This window comes from Chiloscyllium punctatum, chromosome 15 (assembly GCF_047496795.1).
Source record: "Chiloscyllium punctatum isolate Juve2018m chromosome 15, sChiPun1.3, whole genome shotgun sequence".
In the NCBI taxonomy this organism is placed as follows: Eukaryota; Metazoa; Chordata; class Chondrichthyes; order Orectolobiformes; family Hemiscylliidae; genus Chiloscyllium; species Chiloscyllium punctatum.
Window position 1 is genome coordinate 55,021,795 of NC_092753.1, and position 25,559 is coordinate 55,047,353.

General features: G+C 38.9%; 1 protein-coding gene and 1 long non-coding RNA gene across 2 annotated transcripts; one reads left to right on the forward strand and one right to left on the reverse strand.

Moving 5' to 3' along the window:
* Positions 1–611: 611 nt before the first annotated feature.
* fundc1 (FUN14 domain containing 1) lies at positions 612–23,274 on the reverse strand. The gene is made up of 5 exons (XM_072585168.1): positions 23,186–23,274; positions 12,366–12,522; positions 8,970–9,045; positions 4,510–4,638; positions 612–3,155 (listed from the first exon to the last, which is right to left on the reverse strand). The coding sequence occupies exons 1-5, from the start codon at positions 23,199–23,201 to the stop codon at positions 3,078–3,080; spliced, it is 456 nt and encodes a 151-aa protein (XP_072441269.1). The 5' UTR covers positions 23,202–23,274; the 3' UTR covers positions 612–3,077.
* A 12-nt stretch (positions 23,275–23,286) lies between these two features.
* LOC140486260 (uncharacterized) lies at positions 23,287–25,559 on the forward strand. The gene is made up of 2 exons (XR_011962541.1): positions 23,287–23,505; positions 24,473–25,559. It is a non-coding gene; the product is annotated as an uncharacterized lncRNA (long non-coding RNA).

Consider the following 25,559-nt stretch of genomic DNA (forward strand, 5'->3'; position numbering starts at 1 on the left):
CAATCAAATGTTACATTGAGCTGGTTAAAAGATTATTATGTTATTTCAGCACCAGTCACAATGTGAGGCATTCAGAATTCAGTTGCGTCCTTAATCAACACAATAGGTCCTCCTATAATGCAAGTTCAAAGCATCTTGGAGGACAGGAGGTGGAAAGGGACCTCTTGTTATTAACCTCTTTGGCTTATTTGAAATAAACTTAGCTATCATTTTGCTTTAGGGCTACGATAAAGAATGGTACTGGGGAAGAAAGGAAAAATTTGGCCCAAAGTTCAAAGTCAGGAAGCTGTATGACTTGGTGGGGAACTTGCAGGTAATGATGTTCCCATGTGTCTGCTCCCCATGGTTTTTAAGATGTTAAATGTTGGTTCGAAAGATGCAAAGGAACATTAATGAATTGCTACATTTCGTCTTGCTTATAATATACATTTCTGCCACTATGCACAGTAATGGAGGAAATGACTATTTAATACAGTTGTTATGATTCAAACTGATAATACTGGACAGGTCAGATCCCAGAATTAAACCTATTTTGCTGGATTGAAAGTTTAATTTCTGCTGTTGATTACCATGGTAGTTAGTCACTGAACATATTCACACAAAGCTGCTAATAAAAGAATGCAACTTTATTGCACAAAAGAGAAAAACAAATAAAACTATATATGACCATTTGGAAAGATCATAATATAAACAGCAAAGCAAACTTTCAAACTTTTTCCCAACAATTTCCATTACTCAATCCCAGTTAAGTGTCACTCATATTTCAATGCTTTAACTTCTTAACAAATCTTTCCACTTTTGATGACTGAGGGGCTAATTTCCAGTTGCATACAATCAAACAAGGAACAAAAGTAGTCCTTCTAGTCTGCTCCACCATTTCAAAGATAATTGATCTGATTTTAACCTCATGTACATTCCTGCATACTCCTGATAATATTTAACCTCTGTGGTAATCGAGAATCTATCAGCCTCTGCCTTAAAATATCAAACATTCTGCTCTTTTGTTCTGATAGTTTGAAAACTTGCAACACAAACGGTCTTATTTTGGAGCCTTTACATAGTAAACCCCTTCTGCTAGGATGAAACTGTTCTGAACTGGAAATTCTGTCTTTCATTTACTTTTCGAAGACTTTTTAACCTCTTTTTTTAAAAAAACTTCACAGAATTGAAACCACATATCTATTTTATCTGTTCATTAAGATCAAAATTCCCAAATGTTATTATACACCTTTATCAAATGGTGGATAAGGGCAATCTAGTTTACTGCTTTATCCTGGATGTTTTTGGAACAGCACTCAACCAAAAAAGTGGTAAGTGCGGCATCACACTCCTGACTTGTGCCTTGTTAATAGTAGGCAGGCTTTCAGGAATAACAAAAAGTGAGTAATTGCTGTAGAATTCCCAGCCTGTTTTTCTAGCCCACCATATTTACATGGCATATCCAGTTAGATTTCTGGTCAATGGGAACACCTAGGGTGTGATGGATGGGGAATTTGTGGTTATATTTACCTTGCCATTGCTGGCGCTAGAGTGGCATGAACATTACTTACCATTTCGCAGCCCAAAGTGTAATCTTTGTCAATACTTGCTATATGTAGACATGGATTGCTTAATTATTTGAATTGAGGGTTGTAGTGTACATTGCGATCATCATTGAACATTCTCACTCACATATAAAATATAACACATTTTATGCATTTCACTGATTAAAGTTTAAAATTATCTTACTGGATAGGAAATGATTTGAAAATTCCTGAGCTTCTGAAATGACTAGTAAAATGCAAGTTGTTTTCTTTCTTCCCTGAAGGACATTAATAAACGTGGAGTTTTGACAGCAATCTGGTAGCTTCTGTTGGATCATTTTCTTGTATGAGTCCACAAATTGATCAAGTTGATGCAATTTAGATGTGAAAGTTGAGGAAGCTGGTGGTATAGTGGTAATGTAACTGGACTAATGGTGAGAATCCCAACCTAATGTTCTAGGAACATGGATTTGAATCCCATCTTGGCTGGTAACTTTTTTAAAAACCTGGCATTTAAAGTAATAGTGACCATACAACCATTATCCATTGTTGTAAAAATGCATCTGATTTGCTTGTGTCCTTCATGATGGAAATCTGCTATCCTTATGAGGTCTGGCCTACAAGTGACTCCAATCATACAGCAATGCTGGTGACTCTTAGCTGCCCCCAGGTAATAAATGCTAGTCTAGCCAGCGATGCCCACATCACGTTGCGGGGAGAAAAGAATACTTGGTAGTTATGACAACCATTACAATAAGGTTTCATTAAGTCATTGAGCTGAAATGTTTGATATTTCTGTCTCCACAGATACTGTTTTTATTTTAGAATTTTCAGCATCGCAATATTTTGCTTTTGCCCAAAATGTTATAATTGGAACATTAACCAGTTTGTAATATGACAATTGTTAATGAAATTGCTGGTTCGCAACAAAACTCAGCTAGAACTATTCTTAATGGTTTTTCTCAAATTAGTCTCCCAAGGCATTTACAGTTAATAAGTAGAAAGGAAACAAGTGTAAATAAATTACCAAAATTATACCTTTAATTTAAGATCAATGTTCTCTGCTTCAAATTTCATAGTCTTTAATTAATATTCAATCAACTAAATGAATTGCCCAAATGTATATGATTGAGCTTCGGTCCCAAATACAGCTAAACAATACTAATCTCTTTGTACATTAATACATTTTAAATAGTTTGTTTAATAAGTCTGTACAACAGAAAATACAGCATTTACGTGTCTCGCTCTACAGTTAAGAGATTTACAGCATAAGTATGAATATAGCAAGAGTAACTTTACAAAACTGTAAAACTGAGGAAATTAGCCTTCCTTGACAGTATAAGTTATAATATAAATCGATTCAATGAATCCATACATGATAAATAGTTGTTTGTGTCCTTTTAATATTTAAATGTAGCCTTGAACACTCTGATGGGACTCTTAGTGGGTTGTTGATACTGATGTTCTAGTTTTATTCACCGCTTTGGATTTTCAGGACCAAACTGTAGCTTTGTCTTCATGGTTGTCATTGTGTCAGTACGTTGTCAGGAACTTTTAAGAAGCCAGTCCCAATAAAAAGCCTCCAACAAAGCCACTGGCCAGCACGATATTCTTCTTCACAAATTCAGCTGACTGTGAGAAAAAACGTTCACCAGTCAAGTGCTAGTATTTAAAACCTGGATATTTGCTTATAAGTACATATCATTCACAATTTTATGACTACAAACATATGAACAAGGAATAAGAGTAAACCACTTGAGTCTGTTTCACCATTCATTAAGATTGGGCTGATCTGATTTTAACCTCAAGTCTACATTTCTACGTATCCCTGAGAATCTTTTATCCCTTGGCAATCAAGAATCGAAATATAAAATATTTTGAGGAAGGGAATTCCTTTGCAGAAAAATTGTTTCCTTATCACTGTTCTCAATGTAGCTCAGTTTATAACTGCAAAAGACAAAATACTTTGGTGTGTGTGTAAGAGAAACAGGATATGGATTTATAGTATTTGAATGGAAAATTTCTAATATACAATTGTGGTAGCTTTCTGCTCGGAGTCTTGTTCAAAATTAAATCAACAATTTCTTTTAAGTGCAATTTTTAGAAAAGGGGTTACCAAGGACTCCTTCTGAATGATTCTGCAGTTTGGTACTAAACCTTACAATTCAAGAAAATACCAGGTTTGATTCTTGGTCTGTGTCGAGTTTCAATGAGGAAACTTGTATGGGAACTACACTTGGGTTAAGTTATGGGTTCAACCCCATGTCTTTTGAAGTTGGCTTTTCTAATTTCAGAACATACAGAATGAGGGTTGGAGGAACAAATAAGCTAGTAAAGTTTACCACTTCTTTCCATTGAAATATTGGTTTGGACCCAGCTGAAATCCTTCCCATGTCAGTGCAGTAGTCCAGCAACACTAAATACAGTAGCGCCTCGACATACGAACGACCCTGTTCACGAACAAATCGGTTTACGAACAGGATTGTAACTAAAATTTTGCTTCAATGTACGTACGAGATTCAAGGTACGAACGAAGGTACAAATGCAAAAAGCCTGTGCGCGACCACGTGGTTTCATTGTTCTACTTTGCTACGCACTTGTTGAACGCAAAAGCTCTTGGGCCCCGCATGATCTCATTCAGTTCATCTTTGGTGCGTGCGCTGTGAACAGCGGTCATTGCTACGTCCAAGCATTCTTACGCTTTCCGAACAATGGGAAAAATGGATTTGGTTCGCGAACCGGGTCCTGGAACGGATTAAGTTCGTAAATCGAGGCGCTACTGTAGTTGCAGCCAAAGTAGCCTTAGCATGCAGAATGAACGTTAGGACAAGATACTAGACGGCTGCCAACAACTGTGAAAGTGTACCTTACAGATGTCAGGAAATTATGAGAAGGTTGGAAGAAAATTCTGTGGGGAAAATACTGCTAATCTGTACATAAAATACCACACTTAAAACAGAGAAGATTTTGAGTGCAGTTTTCTCACCTCTTCAATAAAGGTGTTGATTTCAGGAGCAGCTTTATTTGCTTTCTTTCTCAATTGTCGTTTTGCTTTATTCACATCTTTTTCAACTCTTTTCCAATCCACTTTAATATAGCCACTGTGATTTGCAACCTGAGAGAAAAATATTCCTTAATGAGTAAAGCTGCAGGTTGTTCTGCTTTAACGTGCATTTCATTAACACAAATTCGCTACAGCATGATTGACAATTTGGGGACACTGTTTGTAAAGCATGAAGTTTTAAAGCGTGTATTGGTTATAACTCAATTTCAGCCCTATTAGTTTAAATTATGTTGCTATTACGTGATTTTCTTAACACGGGATTGCACAAGAATGGAACTGTTTTATAGCAGAACTGACTGTATGAGATATTTTTTGCAGTATATTGTACTTGTAAGTAAGTTCCACAAATTTTTCAATTAACACAGACAAATGATTCCCTCAATAGCAACTTCACACCTATGGAACGAGTGAGATATTGAAGCAGCAAATCATACTGTACAAGGAAAATATACAAAACTAGAGAACTTTTATAGAACTTTGGATAATTCAAATTTATCAGCTTCAAATTATACAAAAGTTATGCAGTTGGGACTTGCAAAACAGTTTATTCTACTTGTTCATAAATGCTTCAGTTTCTAAATAAGTGAAGAAAGACACTGAATTTGTGAAACAATCTATGGAATCAGTAGTTTTGTTTGTTTAAATGTGGTGCTTGTTTGCAGACCCTTTGACCAACTGGACGACAGAATCAAATCAAGACTATTGTCCGCTAACCATATCCGATAATAAATATGGAATTGAGATATAGAAATAAGAGCTCTGACTTTAACACTAAGCTCATTCGTATTCTTTACTGTCTATAGCCTGTTTACGACCAAGATGTATGCTTGGGATCAGATGTTTCACATTGATATCGCCACCATATGGGACACTTGATGTGCAAGGGAATGCCAGCACAAGGAACAAGGTAATGGATACCTTCATCTGGAAAGGTAAATGAGAAGAAGTGTTTCCTCCACAGACTTTGTCATTAAAAATTATCTATTTAGCCATCTCGGATACACCACGTGGGATAAACAAATGACTCATGTTTGCCCAGAACCAGTAAGCTACAGCATGTCTATTCCAACACTGGATGCTACAGATGATTCCAAAGAACAATTTTGTGCCAATCTCAAACACACCCTTGCCTGAGTCCCAAAACGTGACAATCTGATTCTTCTGGGTGACCTCAACACCAGAGTTGAAATGGATGCAGACCACTGGGAAGATGTACTTGGCAAAGAGGAGTTAGGGAAATCCAACAGCCACAATACCCTGCTCCCGATCAAGTGCTTTATCATAATCAAAATAACATTCTGCCAAAGGTCTTATTGCAACACCCTCACTTCAAGCACTACCACTTACTCGACTACATCATCTGAGTGAGGGACTATAAGGATGTTGTTTTGCCTGCACCATAACAGGTGCCAACAACTGCTGGACAGACCACTGCCTAATTTTCTCTGTCAGCAAAATTAATGTTGCCCCAATGCATTTACAGCAAAAAAGTGCAATGCCTCATGTTTATGCACTAAAAGACCCTGATAAAAGAGTCCAAATCAGCCACCACATCACTGTCAAACTGACAACTCCCGGTGATGTAAAGATATTGTGTCCACAGTCTGCCTTCAAGGCCTCCATAATCAATATCTGGAAAGAGGTTTTCAGTTTCTCAACCAGGAAACACCAAGTCTGGTTTGACCAGGAAAACTAGGAGTTGACAGGCCACAACTGCAATGCACTTCTGAATGCAAAATAGCAATCAACTTAAGAACAGGAAACTAGTTGAAGACTGAGATCCTGGAAAAAAACTGGCAACCTAAAGAACAGATGGTGGATAGAGAACGTGCAAGAGATTCAGTGATTAGCCAACAATCATGATATATAAGATTTCTTTAGCACAATCAAGACTAAGGTTCACGCACCCAAGATCCCACTCCTGGATTTGCTAAGGCATGGGGACCTTTGTTTGAAACAACTAGCTAAGAGCTGTGTTGCCTGGATACAAAAATAAATTCAAAGTTCAGCCAATTTAAATTATGCCCCAAGATACCAAACTCCAGTCAAGTTTGAATTTAGTATTTTGACAATATTAAAACCAATGAAATAATCCAATGTTTTGGGTATAAGTATCAGATATTTTGAACAGTTACCTAGAGCGGCAAAGAACACCAACAAAAACAGAATAATACAGACTGCCCACAGAACTGCTCTCTTAAAAGGTACTTTTATCTCTCAAAGATCTGTGAAGCAGAATCTCTAAGAAGAAAAGAAGACAGAGGAAAATCTACAGAAGGCATTCGGCTAAGCTGCTGGTTTTGAAATGTGATTTTATCTTTGTAAATAGTAATTGGGATTTTTAATCGGACCAGTAGTGTAGAGGGGAAGGTAAAAGATAGGTTTAGAAAAAGGAGTGTAAATAGTTGTTAGTTGATTATTCTCTGTTAGACATAAAACAAAAGTTGTTAATTTTTACCTTACATAGTGACTTTTGGGATAGTTCTTTGCCTCTTGAATTTTAACAGATTACAGGATGGGGTGAATCTTTTCTGTGTTGCTGGTTTAAATTAGCAGAAGGGTTTACCCTGTGCCATAACACTGTGGCTACTTTTTATCAACATCTTACTTTGAAGGAATCTAGATAAGCAATTTAACATCTCTTCCCGAAGTGAAGATGCCCTTATGTTCCATCACTTAGCATTCCCTGCCCAGACTGTTGGAATGGTGGTGTGGCTTGTAATATCAAATTACATAATCTTGATCAGATTCCTTCTTCTCTGGGACATACTTCTTGTCAGCATCTCATTTTATTCTGCCCTGCTGCCTCACAGAAAATCCTTATTTGCAATGTGAACTCAGGTAACATTAAAATGTTTCTCACTGAGATATAGTAAAATGTTTTTCCACAAGGTTCTGTATTAAAAAATGGCTTATCCACAGTAATTTAACCTCACTGATCATGCTCTCACTTTTTTTTAGCTAACTGCCCTCTTATCCTTCTTCAATCACCACCCCCCCATGAACTCCCGAGTTCTTATTCAGAGCCTTCATCTTGCCATCGCATGTAACCATATTATCAATTACAAGACCATCTCTGACTTCCCAGTATCTCTCATGTCCACATCTGCATCTCAACATTACCTCCTTCTGAACCGGTGCCTGGGAATAAACCACTCTCCCAACTCGATTTTAGACTCTCCATTTGTCACAATAGTTTTGCAGTTATCGATCTCAATCATATTCTTGATGCCATCATTCACATTAAAATGATTACTTTCTCAATCCTGGCCATTCTGATACCTCTGGGAAATGCAGTCTTGAATGTATACGGTGGGCAAAACAATCTTCTCTAGCTAACCTCTCTTCAAGAATGAGGGGCTCAAGCTCACCACTATTACCCACAGACGGCAACAACACTATGTAGTCACTATTGGCTAGCTTTTAAGTCCAGGTTTTTATTGAGTTCAAATTTCACCATGTATCATTGTGGGACTTGAAACCACGTCCACAGAACATTAACCAAGGATTCTGGATTACTAGTCCAGTGACATTATCACTACACCAATGCCTCCAGGAGCAGTGAAGTCTTGCTTCACTTTAAATATATTAGAGCCAGTATGATTCACAGTATTGTGCAAAGTTCAAAAAAAGTTAGTCTTGTTATAATTTCTTGTAAGGAAGAAGTTTGCTTCTACCTAAATTACTACTGGGAGGTGCAAAGCTTGTTTGCCTCCTTTGTGACTTATTTTTATTACATACCTAAATAAATAAGAAACTCGATGTGCATGGAATTTCTTTCTTATTCTTTCAAGGGATGTTGGTGTTGCTGATGAAGCCAGCACTTACTGCCCATCTCTAATTGCCTTTGCAAGTGGTGGTGAGCTGCCTTCATGAGATGCTGCAAACCATGTGGTATAGAGGATCCAGCAATAGTGAAGGAACAGTGATATAGTTTCAGGTCAGGATACTGTGTGGCTTGGAAAGAAACTTGTAAATGGTGGTATTCCCATATCTCAGCTACCTTTGTCCTCCTAGGCAGGACATGTTGCAGGATTGGAATGTATTGTGAAATGGGTTTTGATAAGTTTCCCCATGGGTTGTGAACTAAAGTTTGACAGTTTCAGGATATGGGGCTGATTGCTTAGAACTGCAATGACAACTCTGAGTGAAGAAATTTCTTGTCATCTTTTAGAATTTTCTATTCAGCTCCATCACTGATTCCATCTAAAGTTAAGACAGACAGGTATTTTAGTCTCTCATATACTGCTGGCTTTGAGGCTCTTGCACAATTTATTTCATTTTAAATAACACTGCACCCTACTACTGTGAAACTTTTTTGTCAATATTTTTAAAAATTAAAATGTTAACTACTAGAAATATTTAAATTAACATTGATTTACCTGCATCAAAAGGAACCCACCACCAATAGCTGTAGCAGCCAGCTTGCCTATCTTCTGAAACACAAAACCTGCACACCTAAAAATGATGAAAACAGAGTTTATTTTGGTTTTAGTTCAAATTACTCTTCAAAGGTACTTATTTGGATAAGTAATGTTGGGTTTTCTGGTCTCTTTTCATATTCCCAGACCAATAGTAAAATTACATTATTTGTTCAATAATCTGTCAAGCTCACTTTGTGCCAAATGCCAACTTACTTTCATTATCAACAAGAAAGATAGTTTGCCAGTTGCAATTGGAATCATACACTTTTTTAAAATTTTTGCTATTGCGGACTTAAACCAAATATTCACAAAATTAATTAAAACTTTCAGTTCAGAAAGTGTTTGTTTCATGCCCTTATCTTAAGTCAATTCAGAAACATAGAAAAGAATAAAAACTTTACTCTTCAGCTTCAAAATCTGGATATAAAAATACATATATGGAATGAGAACCTCCTCTTTGTTGGCTATTAGAAAGTTGAGTATGAGTTTATCTTTTGATTGTATTTTTGATTAACAGTTTATGGAAATCAGAAATATCAGTAGAGCACGCTTTTAGACGACTGGATTGGAGATGTATTTGTTGTACAATTAATAGGGAGTTTAAATCTGTATACCAACTTTGAGGGAATATCTTAGCCAAAAATAAAACAAGAAAATGTTAAATATGCCAAATGAACATCTTTTAGTTTGAGTAAATAATATATATATTTTTAACAAATGGAAAATTAGAGATTTTAAACATTATCAAAAACAGATCATAAATATATAATACCAGAGCATTAGTTAAGGATTCCCTTAGGCTACTTTGTGATAATGACATTTACAATGAAACAAAGTTTAAAAGTCCCCTTTCCATAGCTATACTGGCACCATCCCTCACTTTTGCCTCCGCTACATTGACTGTATTGGTGCTGCCTCTTGCTCCCACGACGAGCTTGATCACTTCACTAACTTCACCCACATCTTTGACCCTGACCTCAAATTCGCCTGGAACATCTCTGTTTTCATCTCCGTTAATTGACTGAGCACTGGCATCCATTTCAAACCCACCAACTCCCACAGCTACCTCGACTACATCTCCTCTCATCTGCCCTCCTGCAAAAATGTGATCCCATACTCCCAATTCCTCTGCCTCCACCGCATCTGCTCCCAGGATGACAGATTCCACTCCAGGACACACCAAATGTCTTTCTACATCAAGGACTGTAATTTCCCCTCTCTGTGATTAATAATGCCCTCCTCCATTTCCCGCAGCTTTGCCCTTAAACTCCCTTCCCCTAATTATAATAAATTAGAGTTCCCCTGGTCTGCACATACCACCCCACCAATCTCCAAATCCAATGTATAATCCTCCGCCATTTTCACCACCTGCAGTCAGACCCCACCACCTAAAAGATATTTCCTTCCCGACCCCTATTTGCCTTCTGTAGGGACTGTTCACTCTGCAACTCCCTTGTCAGTTCCAAATTCCCCACCAACCTCTCCTCCACATCTGGCACCTTACCCTATAGCTGCAGAAAGTGCAACACTTGCCCCCACACCTCCTTTCTCATCTCCGTCCAAGGCCCAAAAACAATCATTCCTAATCTGACAGAGATTCACCTGTACTTTTTCTAACCTAATCTACTGCATCTGTTGCTCCCGATGTGGTCTCCTCTACACCCGAGAGACCAAGCGCAGACTTGGGGACTGGTCCATGGAGCATTTGCGCTCTGTATACTCCAATCAACACAACCTTCTGGTTGCCAGCCATTTCAAACCCCTTCCACTCCCCTGGCAACATATCCATCCTGGGCCTCCTCCACTGTCAAAATGAGGCGACACACAAACTGGAGGAACACCATCTTATATTCCACCTCGGGAGCTTACAGCCCAGTGGCCTCAACATAGAGTTCACCAGCTTCAAACTCTCCCCACCCTTAACCTCATCCCATGTCCAGCCCTCCCTTCACTCTTCACCTCCTCTTCACCTCCTTCACCTAACTTGTCCATCTTCCCTCTCACCTATCCACTCCACCCTTCCCACTGACCAATCATAATAACCCCCAACCTGCATCCACTTATCAACATCCCACCTACCTTCGCCCAGCTCCACCCTCTGCCCTCTATATATTTCTTCCCCCTCCCCAGTCCTGATGTCAATAATTGACTTTCCTGCTCCTCTGGTGTTGTCTGCCCACTGTGCCTTTCCACCTCCACATTTTATTGACTTTAAAACTAGGTAACCGGTATGGTACACATAACTAAACTAATGACACAAACCTGGCTCTAATATTCAGAACAGCAGTATGCATTAATGCATTCCACCAATAAGTTAGTGCATTTTTCCATTATCTGTTTTTGAAGCAAAATTGAAAACTAGAAGGTATCAGAACCAGCACTCCTAAAATTGGACACCAAGTTGAACCAGTAATTTTTGTTGTGGAATTAGAATAAATTTTAAAAGTAATCACTACTGGTAACACTAGTGAAATGATTGCATAAACCTTGCAGAACAATTTTGCCTGTGCTCAGATGCACAAATCAGAACCAATACTATTGAGACAAAACAAGAAGAAAAGTTACTTAAATCAGCCAATATAAATATGAAAATGTACTCCATACTGCACCACTTTATCTTTTTTCTCGACCTGTACCACCAATCAAGTAATCTCAATTGAGGGGACACTTGACTGCAAATTAGAGATAGTTTTGTGCTTTGTTCCCAGAAACCAAGTTCATATTATCCAAACAAAAACAGAAATTGCTGGGAAAACTCAGCAAGTCTGGCAGCATGTGTGGAGAGAAAACAAAGTTAATGTTTCATGTCCAGTGACCCTTCATCAGGGCCTTCTCCAGTTCTGAGCAAGGGTCCCTGCACCCGAATGTTACCTTTATTTTCTCTCCATAAATGCTGCCAGATCTGTTGAGTTTTCCCAGCAATTTCAGTCTTAGTTTCTGATTTACAGTATCCACAGTTCTTTGGATTTTTTTTTGTTTAATATTAGAGAAACTCGTTTCAAGTAGAACCTTAAAACACAGCAGTTTCAGAAGATTTTCATCCTATCAGTCTGGAATTATGTAGCTAAAAGGACAAGAGCATTGATCAACTAGGCAACCTAAGATTCAATAAAATATAACATTTTATTAAAAGTTACATGCCGAGAATGTTTGCATAGTTCGACTATGTTTAATATTTTAAAATCCGTGTGACTTTTGACTACATTAAGAAAATGCACTTTAGTCAATTTATATACTCCAAAGTTTTAGAAAGTTCTTAGCTCTTTCTAAATGCGTATATGTATTGATGGAAAGAAAGAATAATTGTAGAAGTATATCTAACGTTGACAACATACAATAGACTACAACACTCACCAGCCAGTCACACCACCCATCATTAATTGAGTAGCGACTGAATATTTCTCTGCAACTGGTCCTGAACTCTGTCCAAAAATACGACCCCACCACTCATGTCGTCCTGAATACTCCAACAGATCTACAAGTTCATAGGAATCATCATCATGGTTTTGCCCTAAGGAAAGTGAACAGTACAAACAATGATTTATTTTTCTAATGTACAACATAAACATTCTTGTGAGATGTAAGAAGTATAACAAAGAAGTGTTAAAGGTAGGAATATAATATTTAAGTTAGGTTGATTTGCTCCTTTTACTCAAAATCAGATTTCCAGGTGGTTAAGTTAATTCACAATAGTTTAATCCTTGTGTATGTTAACTAATCTTAAAAAAGTGCAAAGATTTATACAGCTAGTCTGTGTTTTTGATTAGTGAAAGTAAGTTTTCAGATTCCTGCTCCTAAAAGAATCCATATATACTGTTGATCATGTGCACTAGGAAATGGATCAAGAACACATTCAGATCCGGTAATGTTCCCTAAAGCTGTGATGTTTTCTTCAAACAAGGAGTTAGCACCTTTAAAGAGAAACATAAAATAAAATTTAAAAGAAGATTGGTAAAAACAAGATTAAGCTCGAAAATGTTTTTCATAATCAAACAATCTTCCAACATTCACCATCAATATATAAATAATAGCCAAGTGGACAACATGGTGGTGGGCACTAAACATTTATGTAAATGTACATTGCAATCAATTCTGGAGTGGGCTAAAAGTTGAAGAGAACATTTAAAAATATTACGTCCCATACATTTTAGAACTTATTAAGCCAGGCAGGAAGATTAAATCATCTTGTTTATATTGGAAATCATAGTATGTCATAGTTTACAATATATGAATGTACAAGAGAAGTGCAACAAACAAATTAATAACTATCTTTACTTCACTCTGAAAATGACAGACTGCACAAGATGATGTGAAAGTAAACACAAAGTGCTAAAGGAACTGAACAGATTTGATACCATCCACAGAGAGACTAAAACAGTTAATATTTTAACTTCTTCAGTGAGATAATGACTTCTTCTCTGACTTGCTATCAACAATCCCTTTGTCCATCCTTTCTCTCTGCCTCAGCTCCATCTCCACCTATCCGCTCACACTCACCAACACCCTCCCCCCTCCCCCACACACATATCAACATCAATCCCATCTTTTCCTAGCTGAAAAGTTAGAACATTTCAGTTCTGAAGGTTCACTAGACTTGAAATGTTAAATCTGCTTTCTTTCCATAGACGCTGCCAGAGTTGCTGACTTGTTTCAGACCTCCAGCATCTGCAGTTCTTTTGTTTTTTATATGTTAAAGTCCTTGGGGATTTTCTTGAGATGTCAAAATTTAGCCTGAGACTGCAGTTGGTTACGGATGTCCTGGATCAATGGCAGCTATGAATAAAGCCAATCTCTTTGAGCTCTTTGTGTGTTCAGAATGTTTCTCTACAGTTTGTGTCATCATCAGTGTTTCATCTTTCTAAAGACTGAGTGACACAGATTTCTTAAGTTTGTTCCAGTCACAAATCCTCCTCTATTCCAAAGTCTAAATCCCTTGTTTTCAAGCTGGATAACCACAGGCGATTTTTAAAAAAAAATATCTCCAACATTTTAATTCGACATTGAGGTGCAAATCAAATGGGAGATAGGTCTATTTGACAGGTTTAAGTCTTGTTTGATAAAATGTTTTAAGAGTCAGCCATATTTCTTTGGCTCTGAAGTCACATATAGGTCAGACGAAGTAAGGATGACAGTTTACTTCTCTAAAGGTCAAGAGTTGCTTTTGCTTTTTATAAACCAATTCAGTTCATGGAAATCTCCAGAATTAATCTCAGATGTTGAAAACCAAAAACTGACAGTCTATATTTTACAACTATGACTATCTGATTTTACAGATATTCAACTTTATAAAGCTTTTTCCAGACTGATAAGTTTTGATTTATTTAAATAGTTAATGAAATAATAATTAGAAACTTTGTATTTAAATCAGTAACACAGTAATAAAGATATTAATCTGACTGCAAATATTTTGCTGGTCTCTGCAGGTATACAGCTAACAATGCACTACCTTGATATCACCATTCATCCAAAGGGTTCTGGGAATTAAAATTAGCTCCAATCACAAGTGGGATATATACGATCTGTAATAAGAAATATTACTGCGCTATTCATAAAGGCTACATAACAAAAAGAATGTTGTCAGTTTCACTTCATTATTGAAGTAAGCCATTTGTTGCATTACAGGTTGTTCTGCGATAACATGCATTTCATTAATGCGAATTCACTATAACATGATTGACGAATTGGGGACACTGCATTTCTAAAGCACAAACTTTTAAAATGCGTATTGGTTATAACGTGATTCTGGTCCTATTAGTTTTGTTATAACACAGGGTTGCATAAAAACAGAACTCCTGCGTTATAGCAGAACTGACTGTATCTGTTGTACATTCCAATAGGTAATGGAGCCTAACTGTACACCTGCATGGCTTTAAACAGTGTGGGTAAGGATCAAGGATCTGATGTTGGTACGACCTGATCTTTCCAGCTTACCTTTGTCCTTTGGTCACAGTACTCATTGCTGTTCTAAGGAAACAATGACATGAGCATGCTCTCTACGTAGTTTGATCTTCTGCATTTCAAAGAATGGGTGGTGGTCCAGAGGTAATGTCAGTTATTAATAACCCGGAGCTCTAGATGAATGCTCTGGGAATACAGGTTTGAATTCCACCATGGTAGATATTGAAATTTGAATTACTTTAAAAAATCTAAAATTAAAAACTAGTTTAATGGCAACTGTCATTGTAAAAGCGCAAATGACTTCATAATGTCCTTTAGAGAAGGAAAGCTGCCATCCTTACTTGGTCTGGCCTATATGTGACACCACACCCACAGAAATGTTGCTGACTCTTAACTGCCCTTTGAAATTGGCTTTATGGACAATCGGTTGAAAGACAACTTCGGATGGGCAAAAACTGCTGGACTTGTAGTAACACCCACATTTCATGCAATAAATAGAGAAAGGAAGTGCTCCGTTTCCTGAGCTTCAACTTCAAGGAGACTTTGAACACTTTGCGGGTAGTACCCAAGTTTAAGTTGTGTATACAGTTTCAGAATTGTTACAGCAAGTAAGAACGTCATTTAACTCCATGTCTGAACCAGCTCTTCAAATAAGCATTTCAATCAGCAGCATTCTTCTGTTTTCTCCCTGTAACCCAGTACCTTTCCTCTTTTCAAACAACACTAATTCCTTTTTTGGTGCCTCAATTAACTCTGTTCAACCATATGATGGTACATGCCAGACTCTAAAAGCTCACTGTGTGAAAATATTTTTTTCATAGCAACATAGAAAATAGGAAGAGTAGGCTATTTGCCCTTTGAGCCTCCTCTGCAATTCAATATGATCATTGCTGATCATTCAACTCACAACTTTGTTCTTGTTTCTTCCCATATCCTTTGATCCCTTTAGCCATAAAAAACTTGTCCAACTAAAATAAAGCAAAGAACTAATGCTAAAGATCTGAGACAAAAGTAGAAATTGCAGGAGAAATTCAGATCTGGCAGCATCTGCAGAGAAAAAGCAGAATTAATGTTGCAGGGTTTCTTTGCCAATTACTTTAAATCTATACCCTCTCCTCGATCCTTTCATGAATGGTACCAGTTTCTTGCTGTCTGTCTATTCTATCCAGATAACTCATGATTTTGAATACCACTATCAGATCTGCTCCAGCCTTCTCTTTGCAAAGGAATACAGTACTTCAACTCATTTTCATACCTGAAATTCTTGATCCCGGAAACAAATTGTGAAATAACTCCAAGGAGGCCGGTATCCCATCAGAGAGTCACCCTTTATTTACACATGAAAAGTCCTTGACTCTAGCATTGCTTCTTCAGAATCAGCTCTGAGTACCAGAATCTCTCACAATCCACCTTTTATCTGTCAGCCAGTGGTTTGGACAATCAGGGAATTCATATTCTACGAGGTCCAGATTAGAATGGTACTGGAATTGCACAGCAGGTCAGGCAGCATCAGAGGAGCAGGAAAATACCTGATGAAGGGCTCCTGCCCGAAACGTCGATTTTCCTGCTACTCGGCTGCCTGACCTGCTGTGCATTTCCAGCACCACTCTAATCTTGACCCTAATCTCCTGCATCTGCAGTACCCACTTTCTTCTATGAGGTCCAGCTGACCTTGTTACAATAACTACATTTGTCTCTCTGTGTCCTAGGATGAAGGCTTGGAGACCTTCCTGGGACATTTTAGCATCAGCTGTGGTTCCTCTGACTCTGCATCCAATACTGGCGGTGTATAATGTGCAGGAGCTTGCTTCTTGTACCATAAGCACCTCAGTGGAATTTCACTTTCTTCTTCAGGCAGTATCTGTCATGTCATCTCTGATTCAGAAGATTCGTTATCGTGTGATGTAAAGGGTGAACTCATGGGTTCAGGCAGCCTTTCCGATTCTTCCAAGGGGCAGGACACATTTTCTCCTCCACTCTTTACAAATTTGTGGCTTTCATATGGCCTATGTGCTTGCTCAGGACCATTGCACCTACCCGAACTTTATAACTCACTGTTCCTGACCTCATGTCGCCCATGCATGCTACCCATGCAGGGCCATTTCCGTGGTTCTTACACCACACAGACATTGTCCCTGTAACAAACTGTTTCTCTCTTTTTGCAGAGTCTTGGGTCCATCATTTGAGTCCCTGAAGCCACTTCACTCCCTGCTTCAAGAAAACCAGGTTTAACCTGGTGCAGAGTCTTCTATCGATTACCAACTCTGCCGGCGCTATTCCTGCTGTTTCATGTGGGGTGATCCTGTAATCGAATACGAATTGTGACAGCTTGGTATGTAGCAAGGCTGTAGGCTGTTTCTTCAAGCCAGCCTTCAAAGTTTGGACTGTTCATTCTGCCAGGCCTTATATGTCAAATCCCATTCGATTTTAGGAATTACCTAATTTCCTTGCTGATAAACGATGGCCTGTTATCTGTGACCAACACTTCTGGGACTCCGTGAATTGAAAAAATGCACACAATTTTTCTATTGTCATCCTAGTGTTTGACAAATTTATGCACATCCAATCACTTTGAGTGGGTGTCTACAATGACTGAGAACATTGAGCCCATGAAAGGACCTGCATACTTGATGTTCAACCAGTCCCAGGTTTACCCAGCCATTCCCACGGATGTGAAGTGGGGGGGGGGAAGGGGAAGGGGAAGGGGAGGGGGGGGGAAGGGGAGGGGGGGGAGGGGGGAAGGGGGGGGGGAGGGGGGAAGGGGGGGGGGAGGGGGGAAGGGGGGGGGGGAGGGGGGAAGGGGGGGGGGAGGGAGAAGTGGAGGGAGGTGGGGGGGTGCTTCTGGCAGTAATTTCTGTCCCTATTGGGAGTCTGTGCACTGCCTCACCAATGCATTAATGCATCCCCATTCGCTGCTTGGTCTACCAAACCGTGTTCTAACTTGTAATTTTCAGCACTTGGTATTATAGTCCACTGTTGAATGCTGCCCAAAGCTGTGGGCAGCACTGCCTTGTTCTCTTTAAGCAGAGTAAGGAAGGGTTTCTGGTCCGTTATTATCACAAATGTTTCATCTATAAAGGTTTTGGTGGAACTTCCTGATTCCAAATATGACAGCTAATCCTTAGATCTTCTTGGAAGTCTTCTGGGTATTTCATTAGGACTTTACTCAGGCAGCCATTTTCTCTTTGAAAATGTTGAGTCAATCTTGGTGAATCTTTCGCAACCAATTTCGCCCCATCAAGCTTGGCCCGTCTTTTACTACAATTGCTGGTAACTGAACCAGCTGCTTTTCATAGGAGACCGGAACCGAAGTTGTACCCTTAATCTGTATAGTTTCCCAGGTATATGATCTCAGCCTAGCCAAGTCTTGCACACCTTCAAGAGGTGGGGTCCGGAGTGAATTTTGTTTAAAAGCTGTTTCTTCTAATACAGCTGTGCTGGTATTGACCACCATTAGAATCGGATGACCATTTAACCAGACGTTTATTTTGATTGGTTCTGATTTGGATGTTGCTCAGCAATTTAACTGTTTCAAACCAGATTTAGAGGATTTTCCAGGGAAGCGGGTTGCACCTCAGCCAGTGAGAATCGAACCTGCACCTTTGGTGTTACTCTGAACCACATGATTATCCACTACCACGCAGAAAGGCCTGAACAGATGAACAGCTTTCTATTTTAACAAATTCCTTCATAGAATGTAGATGTCATTGGCAAAGCTAATATTAGTTGCCTAGGTCCAAAGGTAGTGGTGACCCACCATCTTGAACTGATTACATGGTTGAGGAGAACAAATAAAAAGAAAATGAACATCTTTCACAATTCATTTTTATCCCTTTCAGTTTTTTTGTATATCTGTTACTGAAAAACCAGTACTAAGGCCTCAACCAGGAAGACTTGGGCGACTTGGCATCGTCAGAGAAAGGAATTCTAGACACCACCTTCTAGACACCTAAATTTCTAAATGAGGGGCATGGTGGCTCAGCGGTTAGCACTGCTGATTGGGACCCAGGTTCAATTCCTGCCTCGGGCAACTGTCTGTGTGGAGTTTGCACATTGTCCCCATGTCTGCGTGGGTTTCCTCCGCGTGCTCCAGTTTCCTCCCCCAGACCAGAGATGTGTAGGTCAGGTGAATTGGCCATGCCAAATTACCCATAATGTTAGGCGCATTAGTCAGAGGGAAATGGATCTGGGTGGTTTACTCTTCAGAGGGTTGGTGTGGATTTGTTGGGCCAAAGAACCTGTTTCCACACTGTAGGTAATTTAATCATTGTATGGTGATTATTATATCTGTGCGAGTTTGTTATACACATTTCTTACATTAGAACAGCGACAGCAATTCAAAAGGATTACACTGATTTCTTTTGGGACTTCCAGTGTTCATGAAAGGTGCTGCAGGAATGAAAAAATATAGAATCTGTGCAAGGAAATATGCAGTGAGGAGAGGTGGGAGTGAGGTGGTAGTCTAGTCCCATTTGCCAGCATTTGGTCAGTATCTCTCTAAACCCTTTCTATTCACATACCCTTCCAGATGCCTTTTAAATGTTATAATTGTACCGGCTTCCACCATTTCCTCTGACAACTCATTCCATACATGCACCATCCTCCTTGTGAAAACGTTGCTCCTTAGAACTCTTTAAATCTTTCCCCCTCACACTAAACCTATGCCCTCTAGTTCTGGACTCCCCCACACCAGGAAAAAGACCTTGTCCAATTACCCTATCCCTGCCCCTCATGATTTTATGTACCTCTAAAAGGTATATAAAAGGTCTCTGATGCTCCAGGGAAAACAGCCCTAGCTTATTCAGCTTTTCCCTACAACCCAAACCCTCCAACCCTAGCAACATCCTTGTAAATCTTTTCTGAACCCTTTCAAGTTGCACAACGCCATTCCAATAGGAAGGAGACCAGAATTGCATGCAATGTTCCAAAAGTGGACTAACCAATGTTCTGTACAGCTGTTGCATGACTTCCGAACACCTATACTCGATGCTCTAACACAAGCCCAATGACAGGCTCATCCAGCATCAAATCTTTCATGGAACGTAATCAGGAGTAAGAGTTGCGCTTGATTTTTCTTCCTTACCCAATCCAGAAGCAGGATTGATAAACTGTAGCATTTTGGGCAATGCAGGAATTTTGCCTGAAATCTGTCCATATTTACTACACACACATTATGCTTACTCATCGAGGTAACAGGGTTAACGATCACCCACTGATAAAAGATTGTCTGTTCTCTCAGCATCTTGGTGAAATATTCAGCACAAAAAGGAATATGAGCTGACTGTGCATGGGTCTAACTTACACACCTGAGGAAGACCATGAACCTCCCCTTGGCAACAATGCAAGTAGATAGTGCAACTATAGCTTAACAATCACAATGCTGCATAAATACTGTCACATCAGCAGAATTCTTGAACCAGGTAGTGAAACTGCTTCAGGGACCCCAATGATGAACACAGGACTCCACAAAGAGAAAGAAACAGTTTGTTACAGGGACAATATTTGGTGTAAGAACCACAGAAATGGCCCTGCATGGGTAAGAGGCATGGGCAACATGAGGTCAGGAGCAGTGACTGAAAAAGTTCAGGTAGGTGCAATGGTCCTGAACAAGCACATAGACTATATGAAAGCCACAAATTTGTAAAGAGTGCAGGAGCAAACATGGCCTGCCCCTCGGAAGAATCGGAAAGGCTGCCTGAACCCATGTGTTCACCCTCTACATCACGCAATATCAAATCTCCTGAATCAGAGATGATACGACAGATACTACCTGAAGAAGAAAGTGAAATTCTACTGAGGTGCTTATGGTGCATGAAGTGAGCTCCTGCACATTATACACCGCCAGTATTGGACGCAAAGTCAGAGGAACCAGAGCTGGCGCTAAAGTGCCCCAGGAAGCTCTCCAAGCCTTTGTGCTAGGACACAGGGAGAGAGACAAATGTAGTTATTGTAATGAGGTCAGCTAACTGGACCTCATAGAATATGAATGCTTTTGTGCTCTTCATTGAAAGATAAATATTAAGTCATGGCTGACATACTGTATCACTCCTTTTCTTTGCATAACAACAAGCAGCTATGCTTCCAATCATTTGACCCCATGCTTTGGAGTTTATCTCCCCCCCAAATATGCCTTCAGGTACTCCCTTTAAAATTAATTTCTGACCAAGGCTTTCCCAGCTAATATCATCCCTTTTTGGTTAAAAATCATACAACACCAGGTTATAGTCCAATGGTTTAGTTGGAAGCACTAGCTTTGGAGCGCCGCTCCTTCATCAGGTGGTCCCCTGATAAAGAAACTGCGCTCCGAAAGCTAGTGCTTCCAATTAAACCTGTTGGACTATAACCTGGTGTTGTGTGATTTTTAACTTTATACACTCCAATCCAACACCGACATCTCCAAATCATCCTTTTTTGGGTTAGTGTTAAATTTTATCTAATAATGTTTCCATGAACTGTCACAACTCACTGGGTAATGCACTAGAAATCAAGCCTACTGTTGTCACAAATGTGAAAAGATTTAGTCAAAGTGTCCAAAGTTCACAATTTACCTGCTTAATGAAACTGGGTTAAAAGAAAACACTCACCAGATTTTTTGTACCTAACAAGAAAATGATGGTTTGTAACAAATAAATTGTCTTTAACCAATGGCACCTAAGAAACAGGAATTGCTAACTTAGAACTTCTTCAGGGCTTATGTCCGAAACTTCGATTCTCCTGCTCCTTGGATGCTGCCTGACCTGCTGCGCTTTTCCAGCAACATATTTTTCAGCTCTGATCTCCAGCGTTAAATTCACCATTTCACAAACAGGCAGTCATATGAAAACATAGACCTTAAGGGTGAGTAGAAAAATATCAGGGAGACTCATTTTGATAACATGGTCGATCAGTTGCTCTTTTTCCTCTTCCTTTTTAATTATTTGCTATTAACATAAGTTAATGTTGCTATCATATTCACTGGTTGAGAATTCATCCTTTCACTGTAATTAAAGGGTATTTTATTCCTCCTTCAATAGAGAGAATTTGCAGAGAAAAGTGTGAAGACGACAAATAGCAGTTACTGGAGATTTTCCAGCACCTCGCGATAGCGAGATGGCCATTTTTCAATACTTTTGTTGCACTGGCCCCACACAAACAATGCTCACCTGAAACAATCAGAACGTTGCTGTCAAGGGGAATTCTTAAAATTAATAAATCTATCAGATCTGTGGTGTCTTTCGCTCATATTTCACCTCTCAATATGCTCCAGTAATCAAGATTTGTAAAACTGCAGTCGGCTCTTTGGTTTAAAGCGGTGTCTTCCTGTTTTAGTTCTTAGACCGAAAATTGAGGATATAATGCGTAGTCTTTACAACATTGCTTTGTGATATTTAATTTCAATAATATTGTCATACTCATTTAACAATCACCAATTTAGCTTAATATAACCTCCGAAACCGCCTTAAAATACATCTCTATAAGTTTAAATGGTTGTAAATTGAGCCATTTATTTGTTACTAAATGTTACTTGTTCACATATATAAAGGATTGTATGACTTATGTGACTTTTTAAAGTTTGAGAATCAAAGATGAGCAGCTGTGCAGCAGAAAGGGAGAAAAATTGACAATATGTTATCCAAATTATAGGAAGAAACGACGAGCGTCTCACAGTCTTGGGATCCTGGAAAAAACATTAGTTTCGGGGATTGAGAGATAAGTTTCGTGTAAACACGGAAATATATCTTCAGAAGAGAAAGATAAAGGTGTATGGCGTATTTATTAGCACTTGAAGCGAGATGAATTTGATTGCACAGGCTACTCATGCGACGTCCTTCCTTCATTGAACAAACGTCGCATTCTAGCAACAACTTTTGGTGCACCGGTTTTCTACGTCAGACTTATAACCCTGGGGATTTCATGATGGATCATGAATTCATAGCATGTTGAATTACTGCCCATTTCTTGACTTTTATTGCTGAATTACATATCAAATCGTTAGAAACTAGGTGATGTAATTTTACTGATTACATTCCGTGACAATTGAATGACGGGTTCCGAGATATATTTGCTGTACATTCAATGGAAATGTCTTCAGAAAGCATTAAACTGCATGTTTAACGCTTTCTAATTAAAATATCTAGGCAAAGATCAGACAATATTCCTCTAACCATCATAATGAGTCTGGTCAGATTCTCAGCACCTTCTCCACAAAACAATCCGACCTCGCGTAGCCACTTCACACGTAAACAAATGACTAAATTAAACGGACAGAGGAGCTCGCCACATCCAGACCACCTTACCTCCGCGGCCCGCCATACTGCAGCTGACTTTAATGTGGAGAGATTAATAACCCTCAGCTCCTCACCCGGAAACACATCCTTCACGGGGTCAGAATGACGGACTCGGGCACCATGGTGATGGGGCCTGACACAAAACCGTACACACTGGCGCCTGGAGCACCTCAACTCGGACTCGCAAATGCAGTCAAAAGCTATCTTCCTGCTGGAATACATGTATAAATGAATACTTTTCAGTCCTCGTTGAGCTACGTTGACACCTGGAGCCAGTGAACAAGTGCCATTTTCGCGTCACTCACTGACCAACTTTGGTTCCGGGTCTGGTAATGCCTCAACTGAAAAATAAATGCGCCTTTGTTTTTAAATCGATGGTCCATCACTGCATCTCCACAATCCTCTACATCTCTCCAGTTCTTCACGCTCACCTGGAAATCCCAAATATTAATATCTAAACACCCTAAACCTCACCTCTCCCTAGGATGTTCCTAATAAAATCTAACTTTCTGTTTAATCTTTTGGCCATTTACCTGAATATCTTTATGTGGCCCGACGCCAACTTTAGTTTGATAATGTTCCTGTGATGCGCTATCTCTGGTATAATCAATTGCCCCTTAGCCTTTAACCATCAAAGTTAAAAAAAATCACAGCACCAGGTGATAGTCCAACAGGTTTATTTGGAAGCACTAGCTTTCGAAGCGCTGCTCCGTTATGGAGAATAAGATCACACAGAATTTATAGCAAAAGTTTGCAGTGTGATGTGACTGACATTATATTTTGAAAAAGACCTGGATTGTTTGTTAAGCCTCTAATCTACCCATTTCTCTCATTTACCCTTCAAGTAATACACAAAAACATAGCTCTATCAATGCAATAGCTTTTCTTTATTTATTCTTTCGTTGGATGCTGACAACACTAGCAAAGCTAGCATTTTTCTAATGTCCTTGAAACAAGTGGTTTTTAAGGCCATTTCAGTAGGCCTAGAAATCCAACCACATTGCTGTGGGGCTGGAGTCAAACGTACACAACACCAAATTATTTTGTTTTATGTGCATGTCTGTATTTCGCCAGTTTTTAATAAAAATCCTAAAAGAACAAGTACTCCACTATTCTATTCTTTCATATTACAATTTTCCATTTTTATGGGAGGAGAGAACTTCCATAGAAATTCCTGTTGAGTGCTGTTTTAATTTTAATTTTTTTTAAATGATTTTCTCATTCAAGTGGATTGATAGTTTTGGTTGACAGTTTGTATGCCTTATCAAACCTTTTTTTTTGTTTTCTTCAATTCAGAATGGTCATGAAGTCAAAATCCCAGAACTCCCTACCTAATGACATCATGGGTTTATCTACAGCACATGGACTTCGGCATTCCAGAAAGCAGATACCACCTTCTTAAGGGAAGCTAGGGATGGGCAATAAATGCTGGCTCAGCCAGCAAAGCCCAAGTCTCACGATTGAATAAAAATTTATTTTTCTTTCAAACAATTGACTGTAATTGAACAAAATGAGAGTGTATCAGAGGATTTTCTGCTTGTAAGTTTTTAATTCTTGGAGATGGGGCTGCAATCAGTCTTGATCAAATCAACACAATGTGCACAGCAACTCAATTGTTTTGAAACTAGATCACAATGTCATTTTGAAAAAGGTTCCTGTTTTGGAGCCTAAATTTGTTTTGACACTACAAAGTGAATTTGCACATCCCGGGATACCTAAAATTAGCTGCTAGTAACAATTCTGATAGAAATAAGGTTGATCTAAAATTAAGTTGATCCATAGCTAAGAATTTCCAATATTTCTGGCTTTTACTAACAGTTTAAAAGTCAAATTCATATGAATTTACAAAATATTTAAAAGTGTAACTGACTGCAATTCATGCAGAGTAACTCTGAACATGCTTATCTCTGAACCAGAAGCTTTTGGGTTGAAGTCCCACTTCAGAGACTTGACTGCATATTTGATACTTTAATGTAATCAAGGTTCATTTTCAGACGTTTCACCACCATACAGGGTAACATCATCAGTGAGCCTTTGGTGAAGCACTGGTGTTATGACCCACTTTCTATTTGTATGTTTTAAATAATTTATGCGAGCAATCCTACATCCAGAACCTCAACCTGAGCTACAAATCTTCTCCAAACTTGCTAACCAAGAAAGTGCTACCTTTCAATTGAGGCATTAAAAGGAGGCCTTGTTTTTCTTCTGAAATGGACATAAAAGACTCTACAGCCCTGTTTAGCAATTAGCAAGCAAGTTTTCCAATTCAGAGCAATGTTTATCCGAATAAAACTAATAATTTGTTCCAGTGTTGTTTGAAAGAGCTGTCTATGTGTAAATTGCCTAACATGTTTCTCTATATTAAAACAGTGAATACACTCAA